Here is a 21,630-nt window from a genome sequence, read left to right as displayed (position 1 = left end):
TTGTATTTCGGGGTGAACTAAACAAGGCCCAGGCAGCTAGCCAGCCATGCTATTTGAGTTTGGTGAGGTTTTCAGCAGCGCCACCTGTCATATCGGCTGGTAGTGCCACCCATGCCTAAATTAAACACGATCAAGCAAGAATCAGATTCTCCGCTAATCCTGGTACGGTACACGCACGCCGTGTGATCTGTCGCCGAGTCATCAGCGCATAATGACTCTCGCTCGGAACGGCGGTGACGGGGAGGTGAATCGGATAACAACGCCAGCCCAACTCCACGAATTGGACGGCGGCGATGCTGGCCTCGGCTCGCCATCGACGGCGGAAAGCAGCGCGACGCCGTGTTCACATTAATGGCCGCCGGGTCTTTCCAGGAAGGAAAACGGGGTCGGTGAGCAGCAGCTGCTGGATAAAGATATATCCACAGGCACAGGAGGCCACAATTAATGAACGGGAAGAAAGAAAAAAAAAACAGCGCAACCCGGCGCAACGGAACGCGAGCACAACACTGTTCTCCGTCTCGAGGCCCTTTCACACGGAGGCCCCCCCCTCTTCTCCCCCGCCTATAAATGCCCGCCCTCTCCTCCCCGGTTTCGGCACTCCATTCGTTCGCCTCTGAGCTCGCAGACGTTCTCAGGGAGCTCGTGAACACTCGGATCTCCGTCCTCGGCAGCTTTTCTGCGAGTAGCAGCTTCTTGCGAGGCAGAGTCTTGCGTCTTCCTGCTTGAGGTTTCTGGTTGGGTCGCGATGGCCGGCGGCGTGGTTGTGAACGCCGGAGGGGGAAAGGACTACCCCGGCAAGCTCACCATGTTCGTGCTCTTCGCCTGCATCGTCGCCGCCACCGGCGGGCTCATCTTCGGATACGACATCGGCATCTCCGGTACGGCGCCCGCCAAGCACCTCTTCTCTCTGATTGATTTGCTGTTGGTCGCGGTATTTTCAGTTTCTTTTTTTTTTCCATTGCTGTGGACTGTGGTTGAAAAGAGAGAGAGCTGAGAGGGAAGAAAAAATGGCAGTCCTTGTTTGCATCTCGCACGCTGCTCTGTTCTTGCGATTTTGCGAATCACGCAGGGTATTTTCTCGGGCGCAGTTCAGTTCACCTACCGTTCTGTCGGGAGACTGGACGCATGGCTTCCGAGCGTCTTTTGCGCATACATACAAAACTGCGATATTCCCCTCGTTTTATTTATTTCCTTTCACCAGATTCTTGCAAACCCAAGAAGAATCTTTCCATGCATCACCTCGCCATCTTTCATTTTCTTTTGTTTTTATTCCCTCCCATACACTACTAGTGGTTCTTTAAGTTAATGATTTTGGATAATCTGTTCTTTCAAGCAAAATCAAAATCAAAATCAGTAGTAATAACAACAGAAAATAGGTTGCTGACGTGTTTGTGCAATGCTGTGGTCGAGCAGGTGGCGTGACGTCGATGAACCCGTTCCTGATGAAGTTCTTCCCGTCGGTGTACCACAAGGAGCAGGAGGCGGAGCGGAACCAGAGCAACCAGTACTGCAAGTTCGACAGCCAGCTGCTGACCATGTTCACCTCCTCGCTCTACCTCGCCGCGCTCGTGGCCTCCTTCGTCGCCGCCACCGTCACCCGCGTGGCCGGCCGCAAGTGGTCCATGTTCGGCGGCGGCGTCACGTTCCTGGTCGGCGCCGCGCTCAACGGCGCCGCCAAGGACGTCGTCATGCTCATCCTCGGCCGCGTCCTCCTCGGCATCGGCGTCGGCTTCGCCAACCAGTCGGTCCCCGTCTACCTGTCGGAGATGGCGCCCGCGCGCCTCCGCGGGATGCTCAACATCGGGTTCCAGCTCATGATCACCATCGGCATCCTGTGCGCCAACCTCATCAACTACGGCACCGCCAAGATCAAGGGCGGCTGGGGCTGGCGCGTCAGCCTGGCGCTCGCGGCCGTGCCGGCCGCCATCATCGCCGTGGGCGCGCTGTTCCTGCCCGACACCCCAAACTCCCTCATCGACCGCGGCTACACCGACGACGCCAAGCGGATGCTCAAGCGCGTGCGCGGCACGGAGGACGTGGAGGAGGAGTACAACGACCTGGTGGCCGCCAGCGAGGAGTCCAAGCTCGTGGCGCACCCATGGCGCAACATCCTGCAGCCGCGGTACAGGCCGCAGCTCGTCATGGCCATCGCCATCCCCATGTTCCAGCAGCTCACGGGCATCAACGTCATCATGTTCTACGCGCCGGTGCTCTTCAAGACGCTGGGCTTCGCCGACGACGCATCCCTCATGTCCGCCGTCATCACGGGGCTCGTCAACGTCTTCGCGACCTTCGTGTCCATCGTCACCGTCGACCGCCTCGGCCGCCGCAAGCTGTTCCTGCAGGGCGGCACCCAGATGCTCGCGTGCCAGATCGTCGTCGGCAGCCTGATCGGCGCCAAGTTCGGCTTCTCCGGCGTGGCCGAGATCCCCAAGGGGTACGCCGCCATCGTGGTGTTCTTCATCTGCGCGTACGTGGCCGGGTTCGCCTGGTCCTGGGGACCCCTCGGCTGGCTGGTGCCCAGCGAGATCTTCCCGCTGGAGATCCGGTCGGCGGGGCAGAGCATCAACGTGTCCGTCAACATGCTCTGCACCTTCATCATCGCGCAGGCGTTCCTCCCCATGCTCTGCCGCTTCAAGTTCATCCTCTTCTTCTTCTTCGGCGCCTGGGTCGTCGTCATGACCATCTTCGTCGCGCTCTTCCTGCCGGAGACCAAGAACGTGCCCATCGAGGAGATGGTGCTCGTGTGGAAGTCGCACTGGTACTGGGGCCGCTTCATCCGCGACGAGGACGTGCACGTCGGCGCCGACCTCGAGATGCCATCCGCCAACGGCAACGGCAAGGTCGGAGCGGGCAAGCTCGTCGGCATGCAGTAGCCATGGCGGCGCCTGGGCGTCCCTCGCTGCTGATGCCTGATGGTGGGCAATAATCTACTCATACAGTACTCCATTATTCTTGGGGTTTAGCGGGAAATTTGAAACTTTTAAGGATTCATCATCACTTCACTGTATTATAATCGTCTCATTAGGTAGGATGACTGGATGATGACGAGCAGTCAACTAGTCTTCTGTCTTCGTCTTTTTCTTTTTCTTTTTCTCTCTGTGCGGATGTGGGGTTTAATTATATTTGGAACAGATCAAATCAAATATGAATATCAATTGCAAGTTGCAACTGCAGAACCTCTGGATTTCCCGTGCATGAATGAATGCTGACAACTGGTACTGACTTTCAGATCCACGGCAATTAAACCCATTTGCATAAAAAAGGACAAAATTTAACGCTTATTATTTACTACCCTGTTTTCTTACGTGTTTAGGTTTATCCTAATTCCTAAATCAAATATTCTTAACTTTGACCATTAGTTTTAAAAATCCCATTTAATTAGTTCCAAAGCATATGAACAATATATTATGGAAATATTTCTCATAGTGAACGTAAAAAACATTAAGCTTATGTTATTAACCTCTAATATTTTTAAAAATTTATGTTCAAATATATAAGTATTTGGCTTAAGGCAAAATTAATACGACATGCAAAAAAGGGGATATTTCACACAAAAATCGAAATGTATAAGCGATAGTGTTTCCTACTAAATATCTCCTGGTGAGATTCTTATATGGTATGACTAGCGCTAGTGTTTTATTACTACTTAAAAATGTTATGAGAATTCCATTATTTTGACAGTGTTAGGTGACTAGATTTTAGAAAAGTTACAGCCAATAATTTCATAAAATACAACTGGTACAACTAAGAGGACAACTCACAAGAGTCAATAATTAATTTTATGTCTATAGCCAAACAATGACAAAATTACAAGTTGACTGAACAACAAAAAAGAAAAATCATTCACTGACGTATACAAAAAATGGAGATACTAGTGACTACGCAGTGGTGGGAGCCTTGCGTCCCTTCTCTACTCGCTGAAAATAGAAGGGTGCTGCAAATGCAACGGACCATGTGCCAGTTTTTTTTGTTCATGTGTCTGTCACCCCCCGCCCCCCAAAAAAAAAATTGTTCACTAAGACCTTGTTTAGTTCTCATCGAAATCCAAAAAATTTTTAAGATTCTCCGTCACATCGAATCTTGCGGCACATGAAGCATTAATATAGACGAAAACGAAAATTAATTACACAGTTTGTCTGTAAATCGTGAGATGAATCTTTTGACCCTAGTTAGTCTATGATTGGACATATATTTGCCACAAACAAACGAAAATGCTACAGTAGCGAAATCCAAAAAAAATTCGCATCTAAACAAGACCTAAACTAGCCTTAGGCCTTGTTTAGTTCCCAAAAAATTTTGCAAAATTTTTCAGATTTCCCGTCACATCGAATCTTTAGACACATGCATGAAGTATTAAATATAGACAAAAATAAAACTAATTGCACAGTTTGATCGAAATTGACGAGACGAATCTTTTGAGCCTAGTTAGATTATGATTGGATAATATTTGTCAAATACAAACGAAAAAGCTACAGTGTCGATTTTGCAAAATATTTTGGAACTAAACAAGGCCTTAGCCGTTGCATCCATCACGCGGCACAGTGGTCGACCATCTGCACGAGATGAAACGCGAGCCTGATCTCTCTTTGTTCTCTCTTTTTTTTTTGTCCTTTTTTTTTCACATCACGTGGAATGGTGGAAGCTGCAGGCCGGGGTCCCTTTTTCTGGTACATTCTCGCGATGGATCCGTAATCTCTACAGTAGAGAAGAGAAGGCGATGATACCGTGCGCGGAGGACCGCAATGGTGTGACTGTGACAATAATAAGGTCCGAGTCTCTCAGACGACGATGCTTAGACTGTTAGACAGGATAAACGTTGCCGTCAGCATCAGTGCCACCGACCGACAGGGCTGCACGCCGTGGGATCGCCGCGCTGGGCGGGGTCTCCAGCCTCCCGTCTCCCAGGGTGCCGCGCTCCCACGACATGCTGACCCGCGGCCAAACTAACAGCTGTGTTAGGGTATGATCGTGCAAGTTTTTTATAATATAGTTTTCAATCTATTGATATTTTAGAAACAGTATAGAAGGGTTTTATATTTTTTATTCTCATAAAACTCTATCTACTTTCATAAAATTCTTTTTATCTCTTTTTTCATTAATGTGGTGCCATATTAGCATATTCAATGTTTGTAAAACTTAAATAAAAGACTGATCTTAGGCGCAGACGTCCTAAGCATGCCGTGGGTTATCCATTTCTCCAACTACTCATACCTACTACCTACTGATTACTCCTTCCATCTCAAAACAAGGGATGTTTTAACTCTAAAACATCTTGTTTGACCATGCGTAATCCATTTCTCCAACTATTGATAGTATGTAGTAATGACTGCAGTGTACAACCTCTATCCCAAACAAGTGATGTTTTGACTTTAAGATATTTTGTTTGACCGTGCGTTATCCATTTCTCCAACTTACCATTCGTCTTATTTAAAAAAATTAAATATTAAATATTATTGTTAAGACTTATTTTAATCATTAGAGATAATTTAATAATGATTTATTTTTTATAATTTATATAAAACTTTTTAATAAGACGAACAGTTTGTGAGTATTACTTTCGGTGACAATTTTGGTGCTCCTACTCTAGCTAGCCGTCTTCTAGAAGACTATGTGTGCTGACAAGCTTCACGTTGTTACACCATTATAATATAATATTATTATTATAACTATTACTACGACTGTCCAAAAAGAAATGCAAAACGCAGCGCGCGTGATCTTGGAGTGGATTGCAAAGTAAAGGCGATGGCTCCCTGCATATGCAGCATATATCGTGTGCGTGTGTGGCGCGCTATATATCGGAGTATAGTTACGATAGTGAAGAGCTTTGAACGAAATGAGGCGTACGTATGGGTCAAAATCGGAAATTAAACGATCGTGATGAGCTCCGGCCGACGTGACGATGCAACGTGACAATACTCAGCCGTCCAAGAAAAACATGATCACGTCCATGTCTGTCTCCCCCCTCCCCCCAACCCCCAACTCGTCTTTGGGTTGGGGCGCCGGCACCCTGATAAAGATCGTTGTCTTGTCGATAATGCATACAAGGCCGGTCGGTTTGATTTTGATCTCATCCGGGACCCAATTATATTGCTCTCGATCAGACGATCACGTGCGTGCTCCAGATCCACACCACCCGGCAGTTCCGAGCTAGAAATAACAGGTGTCGTCACGATTTCGAGGGACGGCGACGTACGAGAACGTGTAGGACTGTAGGAGCAGATGATCGTCATCAACCTCGCGCTCACGGCCGGGCTTCGTAACGAGAAAGCGACCGGGCGTGGGAGGAGAACGAGAGACGTACGCCGCGTCCGTCGGGGATCCGTCCGGGTTAGCTAGTAGATTATTAACACGGATTAATTGCGCCCACGCGGTCGCAATGTGCGTGGCAACTTTTTCTCCAGCCTGCGAATCTGCTGGGATCCCCGGACCGTAAACTAGTAGTTTGATTAATGTAGTCCACGCCTATCTACGCGTCAAATCGAAGGAAGAAGAAAAGGTGGTTGTTGGCTGGAAGTTGCGGATTACGCAAAATATGACCCGGATAAACTTGTGGATAGCCCTTTCGGCGGACGTGTAAAGGTTGCCATTTCGGTTTGAGAAGACTCGTGACAAGATATCGTACTAATTAGATTTAAAAAATTTGTTTTGTAATTTATATTTAAGTTATGTAATTAGTTTTTTTTCTATATTTAATATTTATATATATGTCGAAAGATTGGATAAACGTATGAAAAAATAATTTTTGGGTAGGAAATTAAACAAGGCCTCAGCCATCTGCACGCGTTTTGGCCGGCTGGCGTTGGTTTGCATGCCTTCCAATGCAAGTTCCGGTTCCAGCGGGCGGACGACGGACGGTGTGCGGCTGGCTGGAGCTGATTCAGCTGATCGCTTTCCCTGCATATGCTCTGACAGCAAGTCAGCGATAGTGGCGGGTCGTATGTATTGCTCACCGGTTCCAGCGGGAAAACCGACGGCATGCATGAACCGTGAAGATCATCCACAACGTGTCATCCTGATTCATGAAGGCGGCATCGCCGCGCGCATGCCCGACCAGCTGGGGCGAGCGAGTGTGCGCAAAATTCCTTGTTGATGACCAATCGGATATGTATACATAGAAGATTTCTGCCGCCTTTCGATCAGTGCATTTTGTCAAATGGATCAGACGGACACATTGGCGAGGATCGATCGACGACCCTGTTGCTGCCTTCGTTGAATGAACCTACAAAGAAAATAAAGGCGCTGCCGTAGCAGTTATACGGGACCTTGTTTAGTCAAGGAGGTAAAAAGTTTTTAAGCTGCTGTAGCACTTTTATTTTTATTTAATAATTATTGTCTAACAGTGAACTAATTAGACTTAAAATATTCATCTCACAAATTACAGACAAAACTATATAATTATTTGTTTTTTTTATCTATATTTAATATTCTATATATCTACCGTAAGATTTGATGTGAACAAAAAAATTCGAACAGTTTTTGAATTTTAGGTGTACCTAAGCAAGGTTTTAGTGCCGTGTTTGGGAGCCGCGGAAGTCAGTACCTGGTGACTCCGCTCCGCGAGCACCTGGAGGCGGATTCTGATGCTCGCAGTAGTCGTCAGTCGCCCCACGAGTCCACGACCGCAGCTGCGGAGAACGGAGTGGAGCCCTGCAGGGCCCAGGCATGATGCGATACGCATGGGTGTCATCGATCGGCAGCGACTCCTACTTCGATGGAGTGGAAGAAAACACTTGCCTAGGCTAAAACTTCAGTATTATCCAACTTTAGTATTAATGATACTAATCCATACTCCCTTCTTCGAGTCATTCTAATTTTTTTAGAGTCAAAGAATATCGAGTTAACCAAATCTATATAATAAAACAATGTATGATACAAAATAAACATAATTAAATTGTAATAGTGTGTACCTATTTAATGTTATAAATCTTTCTAATTCTCTTTATGTTTTTAATCAGATGTTGTGACTCACTGAAAAATTTAAAATGAATTGTAATTTGAAATGAAGTAATAAGAGAAAGAGAGAGTGAGATTGGGCACTCTCTATTCAAGACATAAGGGACCAAAAAAAGGTTTTGTGTTGTACAACAGGTATACCGCTATTCGTCTCTTTTCAACGTGACACGGAGATGCCGTGGGGGACCCTAGGTGTTCCACAAGCGCTCGGCGCCATATGCTTCCCAAACTTGTCAACGAGAACATATCCTTATTACGATATTCACAACGAAGAGTACATCACAGAATCGGGAACGACAAGAGCGTGCTGTAACTGTAAAAACAAAACAAAAAATAAAAAAAAGCAAGGAAATGGAGCCACCAACTCGACGGTCCATTTCCGCCACAGGTTCGGGAGGAGAGGACGGACTCCAGTAGTGTCCTGTGAACGATGGCTCCCTTTCCGCCAAAAGGAAAATGGTGCCTACTACTACTACTACCACCACCAACCCGATCCATGTGCCCTGGTGTTCCCATGACCCATATGGCCATATCAGTGCTGTCTTATCCTAACATGATTTGGTCTGATCCGGGGCCCAAGCACTTCCTCAGGTCTCGCGTGTTCCGAATCGCGAGGAAAGAGAAGAAGAAAAAAAAAAAGGAGATAGATGGATGAGCTGTGACGCAGAACGTAACAGAAGAGGCCGGCACCAACCAGACCCTGACCCACCTAGAGCTGCCGAGGTAGCCACCAACTTGACATGGATGACGGTTGACGGACGATTTCATTTCGAGCGACTGCGACGTACGAGTACGTCTAGTAGTAGCAGATGCAGATTAGCGGCCACCGCCCCTCAATCTCCTGACCTCCGTCACGGTCACGGGCTAACAATGGGAAAGGAAAGGGGGCGGCAAAGTGTTCGACGAACGACGAATCGGGGAAAGCCGGCGTCGTCCGGATTAGATTAGCGCGGATTTAAATTGCGCGGTGTGCGCAACAACTTTCCACAGCCTGCGAATCTGCCACCCACGGCCCGTGAAAATGAATCCAATCCAGTCCACGTCCTGCCCCAAAAAAAAGTGGTTGTTGGCTCGGCGTCGCGGATTACGCAACGTGACCCGGATAAATTTGTGGATAACCCTCTTCGGCCTTCGTTTCCCTCCCGGCGCGCGGACGTGGAAAGACAAGTGGTCGGTCGGTCGCTCCCTCCCGGCGCCGGCGGGCAGCAGCTCCCACTCCCAGCTACCACCAGCAACCACCATGCGCTTCCTTTAACTCCGAGGAGGCGAGCACAAGCGCGCGCGCACGTACACGTGACAGGATCCGATTCGGGGCCACGCCACCGGCCGCGCGTTTCGCGCGCACGGCAGTTGGGGATCTCACATGTTGGCATGGGGCCGGCCATGGACGCCGCCGAGTTTTGCTTCGTCAGCGCTGCGCTACGCTTTGACCAGCTGCAGCAGGCGTTGGCTGGTTTGCCTTCCAAGCTCCGACTGACCGCTGACGGTCGGTGCGCTGGCTGAAGCTGATTCACAGCATACTAGGACGGGGACAGCAACACTGCAACAGCGAATGCATTCATTCATGTCATCGTGTAATGATGGTGTAAACGCACCCATACCATTGCCATGGGTCGGTCACCGGTTTCCAGTGGGAGATCAATCGTGCAGATCGCTATTTTGCAACGTGTCACACGCCGCCTGATATGAAGGCATCGTGGCACCACACGATGCCCTACTCGAGCGAGCGAATGTGCACAGAATTTCCTTCTTGATCGGATAACGGATATATACGCACAACTAATTAGACGGTTCGGTTAATTGCGGAATGTGGTTTTGTCAACTGGTGGGTCATCAGACAGACGCAAACGTTGGCCACGCGAGGATCAGGCCTTGTTTAGTTCCCAAAAAATTTTGCAAAATTTTTCAGATTCTCCGTCACATCGAATCTTTAGACACATGCATGAAGTATTAAATATAGACAAAAATAAAAACTAATTGCACAGTTTCGTCGAAATTGACGAGACGAATCTTTTGAGCCTAGTTAGTCCATGATTGGACAATATTTGTCAAATACAAACGAAAGAGCTACAGTGTCCATTTTGCAAAATATTTTGAAACTAAACAATGCCTTAATGACGCTGCCTGGGAATGCCGTGCCGGCTGCCGTGTTCCGGGAGCCGCGGAAGTCAAGGACCTGATGACTCAGCCAGCACCTGGAACTGTGTAAACTGAGTCGGGCAGATGGCTCCTCGTTCCTCGACGGCGACGCCCACCGACCGGCCGGCGACCGCTGTGGTCAGGCAGTGCGGCGGTTGCCACGCTCGCTGCTCGGACGTCGCTTCGGACACGCAGTGGGCGGACGAGGCAAGTGCGCCACGACGGTCCGCCTCCGCGGACTGTCTGTGACTGGTTGGTGATCGATCAGAGACACGGAGGAGTCGGCCAACCCCCACGACGGCGGCCGTGTATTGGATGGACTGGACTCGCAGGTCAAGTTTCCGTGCCAGCAGATAGGCATGCTTGCGCCGTCGGCAGCCGCCCCTGCTTCGACAAAGAGCGTGGCACTACATTTGTGTGTCAGCGCATACATCTATTACAAAGAGCTCGTATAGTCACATACTCCTGCACTCCATCTGTCACCTCTTGATCTAGATGCTAATCTACTCCACATATTTTAACAATGCTTATTATTGTAGCTAATCTTAGGCCTTGTTTAGTTCGCCACTTTTTTAGATTTGACTACTCTAGTATTTTTTTTTGTAAATTAGTGTTCAATCATTGATTAGTTAGACTCAAAAGATTCATCTCACAAATTACATGTAAACTATGTAATTAGTTATTTTTTTCCTATATATTAATGCTCCATACATGCTTTCAAAGATTCCATGTGATGGAACAAAAAGAATTTTTTTGAGAACTAAACAGGATCTTAGTAAAATAAGAGTGATAAGAGAGAAACTATACCCTCATTAAGTACATGTCAATATCCTTGATAGCTTACATCTGGATTGGACGGTGCATTTGGCTAGAAAGAGAGTTGATGATGACTTGCCAGTTGCAACATGAGAATGACATAATTTGGGCAAATTTTTTAACGTAGAATGATAACACTCGTGAAACAAATGGAGTAGCATTGTTGCTTTCTTATCAACATCCACTTACTTATTGGCTAAAAAAACATCCACTTATTCCTTAGCATCATTTAGTATATTTCTTAAGATAACACTAAATGTTTATTTATTTTGTTAAAAGTTACAAATAGTCCTAACACAATAACAAAATTACCTTGAAGCTTGTTGTCCAACATAACTATTTTATATAATTTGTTGGACAAAGTTATAGATTTATTTGGATTTAACAAGCATAAACCCTAAATATTTCTATAACTAAGTTATACATGATTTAGTGAGTATGAAATTTTTACTATAGTTCAAGCATATAATAATTAGGCCCCCATAAAAAATTTACCAAAATTGGACTATAGAAACTACAGTTACAAATTATTTCAATTATTTACAGAAAAGAATAGATCAAAATCTACAACAAAAACTTTATATTAAAGCATATTATATCATATATTTATTGTGTAGATCTACTCACGTGGAGTCCAACAAAATTATGTTTTCCATTTTATGATCTTTCTATAATTTACTATGATTTTTCAAATATTCAGCCAAAATAAAAAAACAAAACCGCTTATAAGCATGTAAAACTTACTGTTTTAAAAGTTAAGGGATATAGGTTATCTAATTTTTAATTTCAAAAAGAAAAAACGGACTTTCATAAAAATTAAGGGAAGAATAATGAACTTTTTTCCTTAAGTGAACGATGGCTATTATAATGGAATTGGAGTCCAAATCCACGAAATCGACAGGCGAGTTGAGGCCCATAACGATTTAGTTGGGCTTTATGGGCCTCATTGAGTCACATGCCGGTTATCTGTGACCTCTTCATTCTGTTACGTTTTTTTTTTTCTGTTTGAAACAAAATTCTGGTAGGTATATTTTGGGCTTAATCTCTCTTCTTTTATTATTTCTAATGAACCTTGTTGTTTTGAACCCAATGGGCCTGATTCTTCTTTCGGGGACGACAAAGGCCTGGCCAATACCATTGCAAAATGCGTGTTGTTGGAGTGGGTTCGATTTAAACAGGACAATTGGCCCATCACCAATCCAGGCTCAGGTAGCAGTCCAAAGAGCGGCGATGGCATCCATGTACTTACTACGCCGACACAGTATACTCTCAACGGTGGACCGACGCGCCGACGGTGACGATCAGGTAGGACGTCGATGCGCCATCAGGTGCACGGCCGCACTCGCCACCACACGCGAATTGAAATTCGATCGCTGTCTCTCCTCTGGCAGGCGCCCGACAGCTACCCGCAATACTCCGTCTTGTGCAAGACCGACGGCCATTGCATTTGTACCTGATCGACCAAAAATTACACGGACGCACCGTGACGATCGTCGCGCGGGATCAGCGAACGTGTAAAACTAAACCGGCAGCAAAATCCACCGCTGCATCGTTTCTAGACTAGACTAGTTCGCTAACCCCGGCCAGCAAAATGCATAGCACACGCACCGCCGCGTAGCGGTACCTGTATGTAATGTAATGTAATGCAACAAACTAACAACCCAGTGGCTTCATTGAATTGAATAACAGCTGCTGAAACGTGGCCTGGCTGTTCTGTCTGTGCGTTAAACAAAGGGAATCGTAGATCACCCCCCCTCCGACGGCGGCGGATCCAACCACTCGCCGACACAGTGGTCGTCGCACTCGCGCCCACAAAAAACACACCGGACCAAGCAAAGCATCATGCATCGTGAAAGCAAAAAGCCGTGCTCCTCCTCTCTCTTTACATTCGCTAAAGAAAAGAAGACGACCACAAAATGTATATTAGTACGCATGGAGTATAATGCATCGCAGATCGCACCGAGGCAGTGGAAACTAAATTTAGCAAAAGTCAGTAGCAGAATAAAGGTAAATGCAAAAACAAAGGAATAGCTGGAGGTTAGGCAGGCACGTAGTAACACACATGGCAGCTACCCGGTGACGATCATCCAAGAGAGAGAGAGAGGGTGCGTGCTGACAGGCTGGTAATCCGTTGCCGTCGTCGCCTCCGCCACGTTCCGTTCCGCCTCTCCTCTCCTCTCCACCCACCCCAACAGCTGCCCCACCAGTGTCACCACACCACCCAGAGCCCCACAGACACCTACTACTTACCTTGCGCGCCAAGGGCCAACTCGCCACCGAGCTCACTAGCTTGATCCGTTCCCTTCGCCGCGACGTTGCTACCAGGCAGCAGCAGCTGCTGCCGGCGCCGGCCGCGCGCGTGCACCGCCGCACGGCAGCTCGCTCGCTAGCTGATTATTTACGACATCCATCACCCCCACCAATGGCGCCGCGGCTGCTGGCGTGCTTCGGGCGCAGGGGCGGCGGCGCGACGGCGTCGGCGCCGGACGACGAGGGCCAGCAGCAGGAGGCGGCGGCGGCCCCGGGCCCGGTGCTGGTGGAGCTGTTCGCGTCGCAGGGGTGCGGGGCGTCGCCCGAGGCGGACGCCGTGGCGGCGCGGCTGGCGCAGGACTCCGGGGACGGGGACGGCGCCGCCGTGGCCGTGGTGGTGCTGGCGTTCCACGTCGACTACTGGGACTACCGCGGGTGGAAGGACCCCTTCGCGTCCAGCGCCTGGACCGTGCGCCAGAAGGCCTACGTGGAGGCGCTCCGCCTCGACACGCTCTTCACGCCGCAGGTCGTCCTCCAGGGCCGCGCGCACTGCGTCGGCACCGAGCACGACGCGCTCGCGCAGGCCGTCCGCGACGCGCCGCGATACCCCGCGCCCGCCATCAAGGTACGTGTAATTACCCATTTCTTGCACATCTAGCAGCGTGGATCGGGCATGTTCGATCTTGACATCTTGTTGGCACCACACCATGTCGTCTCTACGAATATACAAGATCGTTCGACAGTGTTGAAACAAACTGTTGAGACAACTGTTGAGAGTCTCATAAACGACTGTGCTTATGCTGGATCTGCAATCAACAATAATTCAGATCTGCCGCCGACTGCAGTAGACGATGGGGTATCACTGTCACTGTAGACAGCGCGTGAAACCCACGACGTGATCTCTGATCTGTGTACGCGTGTGTGCAGGTCACGTTCCAGCGGCCGAACCCGACGACGCTGCAGGCGTCGTTCACGGGCACGCTGCGCAGCCGCGTGGAGGGCCCCGGCGGCGCGAGCGTGCTGGTGGCGCTGTACGAGAGCGGGCTGGTGACGGACTGCGGGCGCGGCGAGAACAAGGGCAAGTCTCTGCTGAACGACCACGTGGTGCGGCGCCTCGAGAAGGTGGCCGCCGTGCGGGAGGGCGCCTCGGCGAAGAAGACCGTGTCCGGCACCGTCCAGTTCCCGCTCTGGGACGGCTTCCGCGCCACCAAGTGCGGCCTCGTGCTCTTCGTCCAGAACGCCGCGCTGCAGGTGCTCGGCGTCCAGCACTTCGACCTGCCTGACAACGTCTGAGCTGGTCACGGCGGTGGCCGGTGGGGTGCGTGCGCGGCGGGCAGGCGTGAGGCGTGTCATTCTTTGTATGTAGCGTTCGATTGGCGTGTGTGCTGTATCTGTATGTAGTACATTACTGGATGGTATTTGGAAGGAAACCTGAGTATTCTTTTTTTTCCCACGTATTTGTTATGTACTATTATGGTAATGGATTTTCTGTTTTGTACTATTTTTTTTTTGACAATCTGACAAGCTTTATTGATCAAGAATGGTTACATCGTTTGATAACAACGGCACAATAAAAGAAGGGGGATCATTGTCCCAAATCATAGCTTGCCTAGCTAGCTCATGGGCCACCTAGTTAGCTTCCCTGTTTAAGTGTTCAATTGAGATCTCCTAGAATCCTCCTAAACAGTGATGTATTCATCATATATTGCATTGGCCGTAAAGCCCTATTTTTTATAACTTCTACTACTCCCATGCAGTCGGATTGAATGATCAGCCGTCGTCAGCTTTGCTTGCCCTACTTTTACGCTGATCCATATGTGCATGTGCCTGCGAAGCTACCGTCGCGAATGGAGTGAGCAAGGGAGAGGTCTCTGGGCCGTGAGCATGGGTGCTTATCTTAGTGGGCTCTTGGATCGGTTGCGCATTTACGAGGCCCAATGGATTCATGTGTGCGGACGGAGTTAGTACAATGTTCTGGCCCAACTCACCATGGGTTCCGCACTTTCTTTATCTGTGCCGACGGACTTACCCATGGGAGGCTAGGCTATGGAGCATATATTGGCTATAATCGTTGGACATGATTTCGGAAGGTTCCCCAACTCACAACATCAGAATCATGGTACCATAAGAATATGAGTTTTTCTTTTTGAATGCCATCGAAATTTATATATAACAATTTCTTATGTGCCAGCGATAATCCAACTTTCTCTATGCCTACTACTGTACTATAAGAGCCCCCGCCACTCATACGACTGGCTCTCCGGTCTCCGGTGACGGGAACGCTGGAGCGGCCGAAGCGAGAGTGACGGACTGACGGCGCCGCGCACGCGTGTGGGGGTGGGGTGGTGGGTGGTGGCCCGTCCCGTTGTTGCCCTTTCGGCTTTCGCCCAGGCCGCGGTCGCGCCACCGCGGTGGCCGTGGCCCAGCGTCACGTGAAGCCACGTGAAAGTCCCCAGGGCCAGCAGCCCCCGTCACGCTCGGAGCCGTTTGTCCGGGCATCGGTCGTTTGCTTGTCGTGTCTGCTCTCCTCTCGCCGTCTCCCGCTCTCCCGGGACCGCTGTGATCCTGCCCGTGCTCTGGTGACTGCGGCGAGACTGCCAGCCAGTGTGCCTGCGCGCGCGCGCGCGCGGAGACGAACGATCCGGAGAGACCCGCGCTGAGCCACCGACGCTTGGTTGCTACTTGGTGCTGCCCACGCGGCTGACTTTTGTCTCAAAAACTCACAGGGTTCATCTGGGGGACGATGATAATGCCGCAGGTGTGCTCGTGAAGTCATGGTGGGTAATCGCCTGTGCTCCGTGTCCGGCGGCGACCGTGTATCCGCGACTCGGCGTGCCGCTTCCTTTGCCTGAATTGTCTCCACTCTTCAGCAGAATGGAACTTGCTTTGTTATTCAGAGCTTCAAGCTGACATGGACATTCGCCGAACTGCCAGGCTCTAGCAGCCGCCCGGGTGCCGTGTTAGAATACTCAAGTTCCTTCGTAGGGTGCCAAACTGCCAACTGTGAAACAGTTTGCTCAAAAGTAGCTAGAGTGTATCTGCAAACACGCTGATCGTTGATGTAACGATCAGAATGGCCATAGACACCATACAGAAGACAGACATGTCTCGTGTAAATAAACCAGTAAGGTCCTCAATCCTTAGTGAAATTTAGTTCGAGTTACACTCCAATCCACCCACCCCAACACATGTGGATTGATGCGAATCCGACTAAATCCAAACAAGACCTAACAAGTTTCCAAAGCTCGATTGAAAGTTCTTGTGGTGTGCGATGGCCGATGGATATGTATCGAGCCAGCAGGATCAACAGAACCAAGATCGACCCTACCCAAAACTCTGAAACGAACACCACATGTAGAACACGCTCATCGCTCGACAGCATGTTGTGCGCGATCGATGATAATATTCCAAGTTCCAAAAGATGAAACCACTTCTCATTATTTTTCCCCGATTATTAGTAAGCTCCACTGAATATCTACATGAAGCCTAGGAGTAGTCCTATGTGCGAATTACAGTTCAGTCACCCCCAGCTTTTGAGTCCAACAAATTCCAAAGATGTTACTGCATACAATCCCGACCAGGCGACCACATCTCAACGACTCAACGCATCTTGTGAGTTCATGAATCATGACGCTATCATATGGTGGCAGCGAACCCCAGGCCCGGCCCTGGATGGAACACCCGACATGGGCCGCCGGCCGGGCAGCCGGCGGCGGCGACGGTAACTCATCACACGGCCGCCTTACCTCAGCTGGGTCCCCAACAGCTGAGGTACATGGCCTTGCGGAGCGACTCGTCGGCGCCGGCCTGCCTGCGGCCGTCGTCGGCGGCCGCCCGCGCCGCTGCCAGCGCGGCCGCCTGGGGGGCGAGCCCGACCAGCCGGTCCCGCGCCCCCGCACCGGCCCCCGCCGCGGCGGAAGGCGCCCTCTCGCGCTGCGCACGCACGGCGGCTACCGTGGCCGCCGCCCATACCCGGCTCATGTGCGGCATCCGGTCACAAACTCAAGGCTAAATATTTCTGCTTCCTTCCTCGTTCCTTCTTCTCTGAGCTACGGTGCTGTTGCTGGGAGGTGGGAAAGAGTGGGAGAAGGGGCGGTATATGTAGCGGGTGAGAGGGTGGTTTTGGTAATTGCGGCTGCTGGTTTTGGTGATGGGTGGATTTGGTATTAATATCTGCCACTGCATCTCTCGGCTGGGCTCGGGGTGATGAGTCCCTTTATCTGGCCCCGTCGCTTGCGGGGCAGAAGATAAGAACATGGACACATGGTGCGCTTTTGCTCCGGCATCTCGCCGAGTTCCTCTCCTGCCATGCCTCTCAGCCTTTAGTTGACCCCAAAAACTAAAAAAATTTTAAGATTTTTCGTCACATCGAATCTTGCGGCACATACATAAAATATTAAATATAGACGAAAACAAAAGCTAATTACATAGTTTGTCTGTAAATCGTGAGACGAATCTTTTGATCCTAGTTAGTCCATAATTGGAGAATATTTGCCACAAACAAACAAAAATGCTAGCGAAATTAAAAAACATTCGTATCTAAACAAAGCCTCAATCTCTCACGAGTCAAGTTGGCAACGGGCCGCGAAGAAAAAAAATGCGCTCGTTAAAAAACTCATACCCGCAGACGGGTACAGATTTGTGTATGTACCCGTGTCTGAGCGGATAACTGGTACCCGCAGGTTGCTCATGCCCAATAAGTTGCAAGCCTCAACAAGCAACAGGCTGCCAACAGGGAAACAACCATTCAGCCAAACACAGATACATAATTGATTATAATAGTACCAGCTAACAATATCAAGCATATTTGCACATGCATACAACATAGTTCATAGAATTATAGTTTATTGGAGTACACACAGCTCTCTGGATCTGCGGACGCAGAAGGTTTGGCGATGACGTTCCTTCGAGACGACGGGAGGAGGGATTGAAAGGATCTAATTGGCCTAGAGGGGGGGGTGAATAGGCGTATCTTAAAAACCTGAAACTCAAAAACTCAAGTTGCGGAAGTCAAATGCCTGTCGGTACCACCGACGGTTTGGGCCGGTACTACTGGTGTCACACAGCTAGTAGTACCGACGCAAACTGCTGGTACTACCGACTCCCTAAGACAGCTACGAAATCAGAGTGTAAAGGGCTTAGATTTCAGATCTGAGTTTTACCCCACTTTCCTAGGTGTAGAAGAAGGTGTTGTTGAAGTCTCCTTAGCTTAGTTCTTCTCCACACCGTAGATCGACCTTTGTTTACCTGTGGAAAAGAGAAAAGAGATAGGAACACCAAGAACACAAACAAGGGTAGTCGAAGCTACCTCCACAGCAAGACAAGGTATTTTTCTCGAGGTTCGGCAATCTCCACTAAGGAGTTCCTACGTCCCCATTGTTGAGGTGACCACGAAGGTCTGACCACTTAGGTCTCCTCCTCAAGCAACCACAAAGGTTGGCTTGATGTTTCCACTAAGAATCAAGGGGTAATACAAACACTTCGGGGTGCCCTCACAAATGAATCAACACGGGCAACCACGAAGAACGCCTAGCCGGCTAGGGTTCCAAGAACCCAAGAGTAACGAACACAAACCAAACCGGCAAGACGAGGAACGGAGTGCTCAAGTCACAGATCGAAGCTCCCAACTCTCTAATCTCACTTCTCTAGCTCGAATCTCTCAAGAAATGAAGTCTAGGAGCAAGAGGGAGAGAGAGTGGGTGAGACAAAGCTTGGAGACTGTTTTCTCAGAGTTGGAGTAGCTAGAATGAGCAAGCCAACGGTTAGAAAAGAGGAGAGAGCTATTTATACTAGAGTACAGAACACTGGCCGGTACTACCGGTGCAAACACCGGTACCACCGACGCCCCCAGATCTAAACGTGAGAAAGCTGAGAAAGATGCGAGAAAAAGGCCTACCGGTATCACCGGCCAGCGCCGGTACCACCGGTGGAAGGCCGGTACCACCGGCAGTTCAAAATCTCGCAAAACCGCAGTTCTGCGAGAATTTGGCCTGCCGGTACTACCGGTCAAAGCCCGGTACTACCGGTAGTTCATTTTCTCGCAAAACTCAGGAGAGAACTGGCACTGCCGGTACCACTGGCTCTGAGGGCCGGTACTACCGGCCCACCCTGGCAGAGAAGGAACTTTCTAGAAGTTCGTGCGTGCAAGTGTCTCTCTCAAGCGCAAAGACTAAGTTGACTTGAGTACCTTTATCCTCATCTTACCAACTCAATTTGCATCCCTCTTGATAGTGCGGCGTTTCCTATAACTCAAACAAGAAATAAAACTAGGTAGCTTCTTGAGTTGAAACGTCGCTTAAATGAAGAAAATTTTGGGGGTGCTGTGATTCACCAAATGTACATGTTTGATCCCATCAATGAACTAACACCTGTAGATCATACTTGATAGACATGTTAGTTCCTAATTTGATTGTCATAAATTATCAAAACCCACACCGGGGGCGAATGCACTTACAGGGATCAGTAGGTGCTCTGTGCTAGCTGTAGAGTAGCTGTAAGTGTGCAGTAGGGTTAAGACTTAAGAGGAAGAGGAAGAAGCATCACCAGCCGTCGTCGTTGGCGCCGCTTGTGGTCACCGCCATGGTCGAATAGCAGAGGTACAAAGGGGATGTCGCGAGTTTGGGCAGAGATGTCGTGGTCGGCGTTAGGCAAGACGGCTCTCCAGCCTGTGCTTGTGCGGCGGTGGGACTAGGGGTGGGAGTGGCCTCGCGCCGTTGCGCGCGCCCTCGCCCTCGCAACCTCGCGACTTGGCAGATGTGGCGGTCTCACTCTCACGTCAAGGCAGGCAAGGCAACTCTCCAAGACTCTAGCGGTCCAGCTAGCCTGTGCGGCTGCCTGCGCGGCGTGGCTGGACTACTGAAGGGTCGAGATGGCGGACTAGAGGGGGGGGTGAATAGTCCTTTCTAAAAACTATCACACCGGCTAACCGAAACAAATGCAGAATTAAAACTATCGGCCTAGCCAAGACTACACCCCTCTATCTAAGTTCTCTAGCACCTTGTAAAAGATCCTAAACAAGAAAACAAGGTGCTACCTTAGCAAGAGCTCACCTAACCAATTCTAGAGGCAAGGTCACACAAACCTATGCAACTAGTACTTTGCAAACCGGGGGAGCTCCTACACAAACTAGTGAGGCAAAGCGCACAAAGCCTAAGCTCACTAGCAAGCTCAAAAACAAGGTAACAAAAGCCAAATTAGAGAGCGCAACTTACTTAGCTACACAAACTAAGCAAAGTGACTAACAAGGTTACACAAACCGAATTAGCCACGCAAGGGGAACTACTTCTAGCTACACAAGCAAGAAGGTAACTAGCAAGCTACACAAGCTTAACTAATTACAAAAGCAACTACACAAGCACAAGTATAGAAAGGATGTAAATATAAGCTCATGTATAGCGAATGCAAACCACCGAGAAGAGTAGACAATGTTGACACGGTGATTTTTACCGAGGTTCACTTGGTTGCCACCAAGCTACGTCCTCGTTGTGGCGATACACCCACTTGATGGATCACGAGCTAATTGGCATTCCAAAGCCAAAACCTCAGCGGGTGCCGCACATCCACTCTCAAGATGGGGATCCTCCAAGCCACAAGCAATCCACTAGAGTTGCTCTTCGCAATCCCCGCGGGGTGAGCACCGTACCCCTCACAATCTCTTCTCCAGAGCACCGCACAATCTCCTTGCGTGCTTCGACGGAGTCACAAGCCACCAAGCCGTCTAGGAGGTGGCAACCTCCAAGAGTAACAAGCACCACCGGCTTGCAACACGAACACCTAGTGCCACTCAATGCAATCTCTCAATGCAACGCACTAGAATCGCTCACTCACACAATCGGATGAACACTATCAAGCATATGTGAGTTAAAGGCTCCACTAGCACTCCCCAAGCATGGACACTAAGTCCCAAGGGTGCTCAGCACCGGCCAAGGCCAACTTCTATTTATAGCCCCAAGGGCTAAACTAGTCGTTGCCCCTTCACTGGGCAAAACACGAGGGCACCGGACGCTCACATGGAGCCACCGGACGCTCCACACCTAGCGTCCGGTGCTCAGCTGACCGCCACGTGTCACTAGCCATTTGAACTCGACCATTGCCGCCAACGGCTACTGCGCACGCGCGCCTGCACAGCACCACCGGACGGTCCGGTGCTCACCGGACTCGTGCGCAGAGAGGGTGTCAAACTCGCGACCTCACCGGACGCTGGGCACCGGACGGTCCGGTGCTCACCGGACTCGTGCGCAGAGAGGGTTGCAAAAACCCCTCACACCGGACGCTTACCACCGGACGCTCTCAGAGTGCGTCCGGTGCTTAACCCTAGCAGGGTTAAGCACACCGGACGCTGAGGCCAGCGTCCGGTGCCTCCGCACTCAGCGTCCGGTGAGTGTTTCTCAGAGAGAAAACACTCCCGCGACTTCTCCAAATTTCCCACGGGCGCAATAGAAAATATACACTTAATTTTCTCAAAAGCGC

General features: G+C 49.7%; 3 protein-coding genes across 3 annotated transcripts; 2 read left to right on the top strand and 1 right to left on the bottom strand.

Annotated features, from left to right (window-relative positions):
* Window positions 578-3,179, top strand: LOC8056329 (sugar carrier protein C). Its single transcript, XM_002462974.2, has 2 exons — window positions 578-878; window positions 1,414-3,179. The coding sequence occupies exons 1-2, from the start codon at window positions 746-748 to the stop codon at window positions 2,874-2,876; spliced, it is 1,596 nt and encodes a 531-aa protein (XP_002463019.1). The 5' UTR covers window positions 578-745; the 3' UTR covers window positions 2,877-3,179.
* On the top strand, window positions 12,912-14,662 carry LOC8081746. Its single transcript, XM_002462973.2, has 2 exons — window positions 12,912-13,786; window positions 14,089-14,662. The coding sequence occupies exons 1-2, from the start codon at window positions 13,334-13,336 to the stop codon at window positions 14,452-14,454; spliced, it is 819 nt and encodes a 272-aa protein (XP_002463018.1). The 5' UTR covers window positions 12,912-13,333; the 3' UTR covers window positions 14,455-14,662.
* LOC8081745 lies at window positions 16,548-17,351 on the bottom strand. The gene has a single exon (XM_002460808.2). It carries the CDS (start codon window positions 17,149-17,151, stop codon window positions 16,909-16,911), a length of 243 nt encoding a protein of 80 aa, XP_002460853.1. The 5' UTR covers window positions 17,152-17,351; the 3' UTR covers window positions 16,548-16,908.

The sequence above is a fragment of the Sorghum bicolor genome, chromosome 2, assembly GCF_000003195.3.
Source record: "Sorghum bicolor cultivar BTx623 chromosome 2, Sorghum_bicolor_NCBIv3, whole genome shotgun sequence".
NCBI classification, from domain to species: Eukaryota; Viridiplantae; Streptophyta; class Magnoliopsida; order Poales; family Poaceae; genus Sorghum; species Sorghum bicolor.
This window is presented reverse-complemented; position numbering and strand designations above follow the sequence as displayed.

Bases quoted from the DNA above. Each gene is read 5' to 3' on its own strand.
- LOC8056329 (XM_002462974.2), top strand. From the start codon at position 746: ATGGCCGGCGGCGTGGTTGTGAACGCCGGAGGGGGAAAGGACTACCCC. The intron at 879-1,413 runs GTACGGCGCCCG...GTGGTCGAGCAG, and splicing joins ATACGACATCGGCATCTCCG to GTGGCGTGACGTCGATGAAC.
- LOC8081746 (XM_002462973.2), top strand. From the start codon at position 13,334: ATGGCGCCGCGGCTGCTGGCGTGCTTCGGGCGCAGGGGCGGCGGCGCG. The intron at 13,787-14,088 runs GTACGTGTAATT...GCGTGTGTGCAG, and splicing joins ACCCCGCGCCCGCCATCAAG to GTCACGTTCCAGCGGCCGAA.
- LOC8081745 (XM_002460808.2), bottom strand. From the start codon at position 17,151: ATGCCGCACATGAGCCGGGTATGGGCGGCGGCCACGGTAGCCGCCGTG.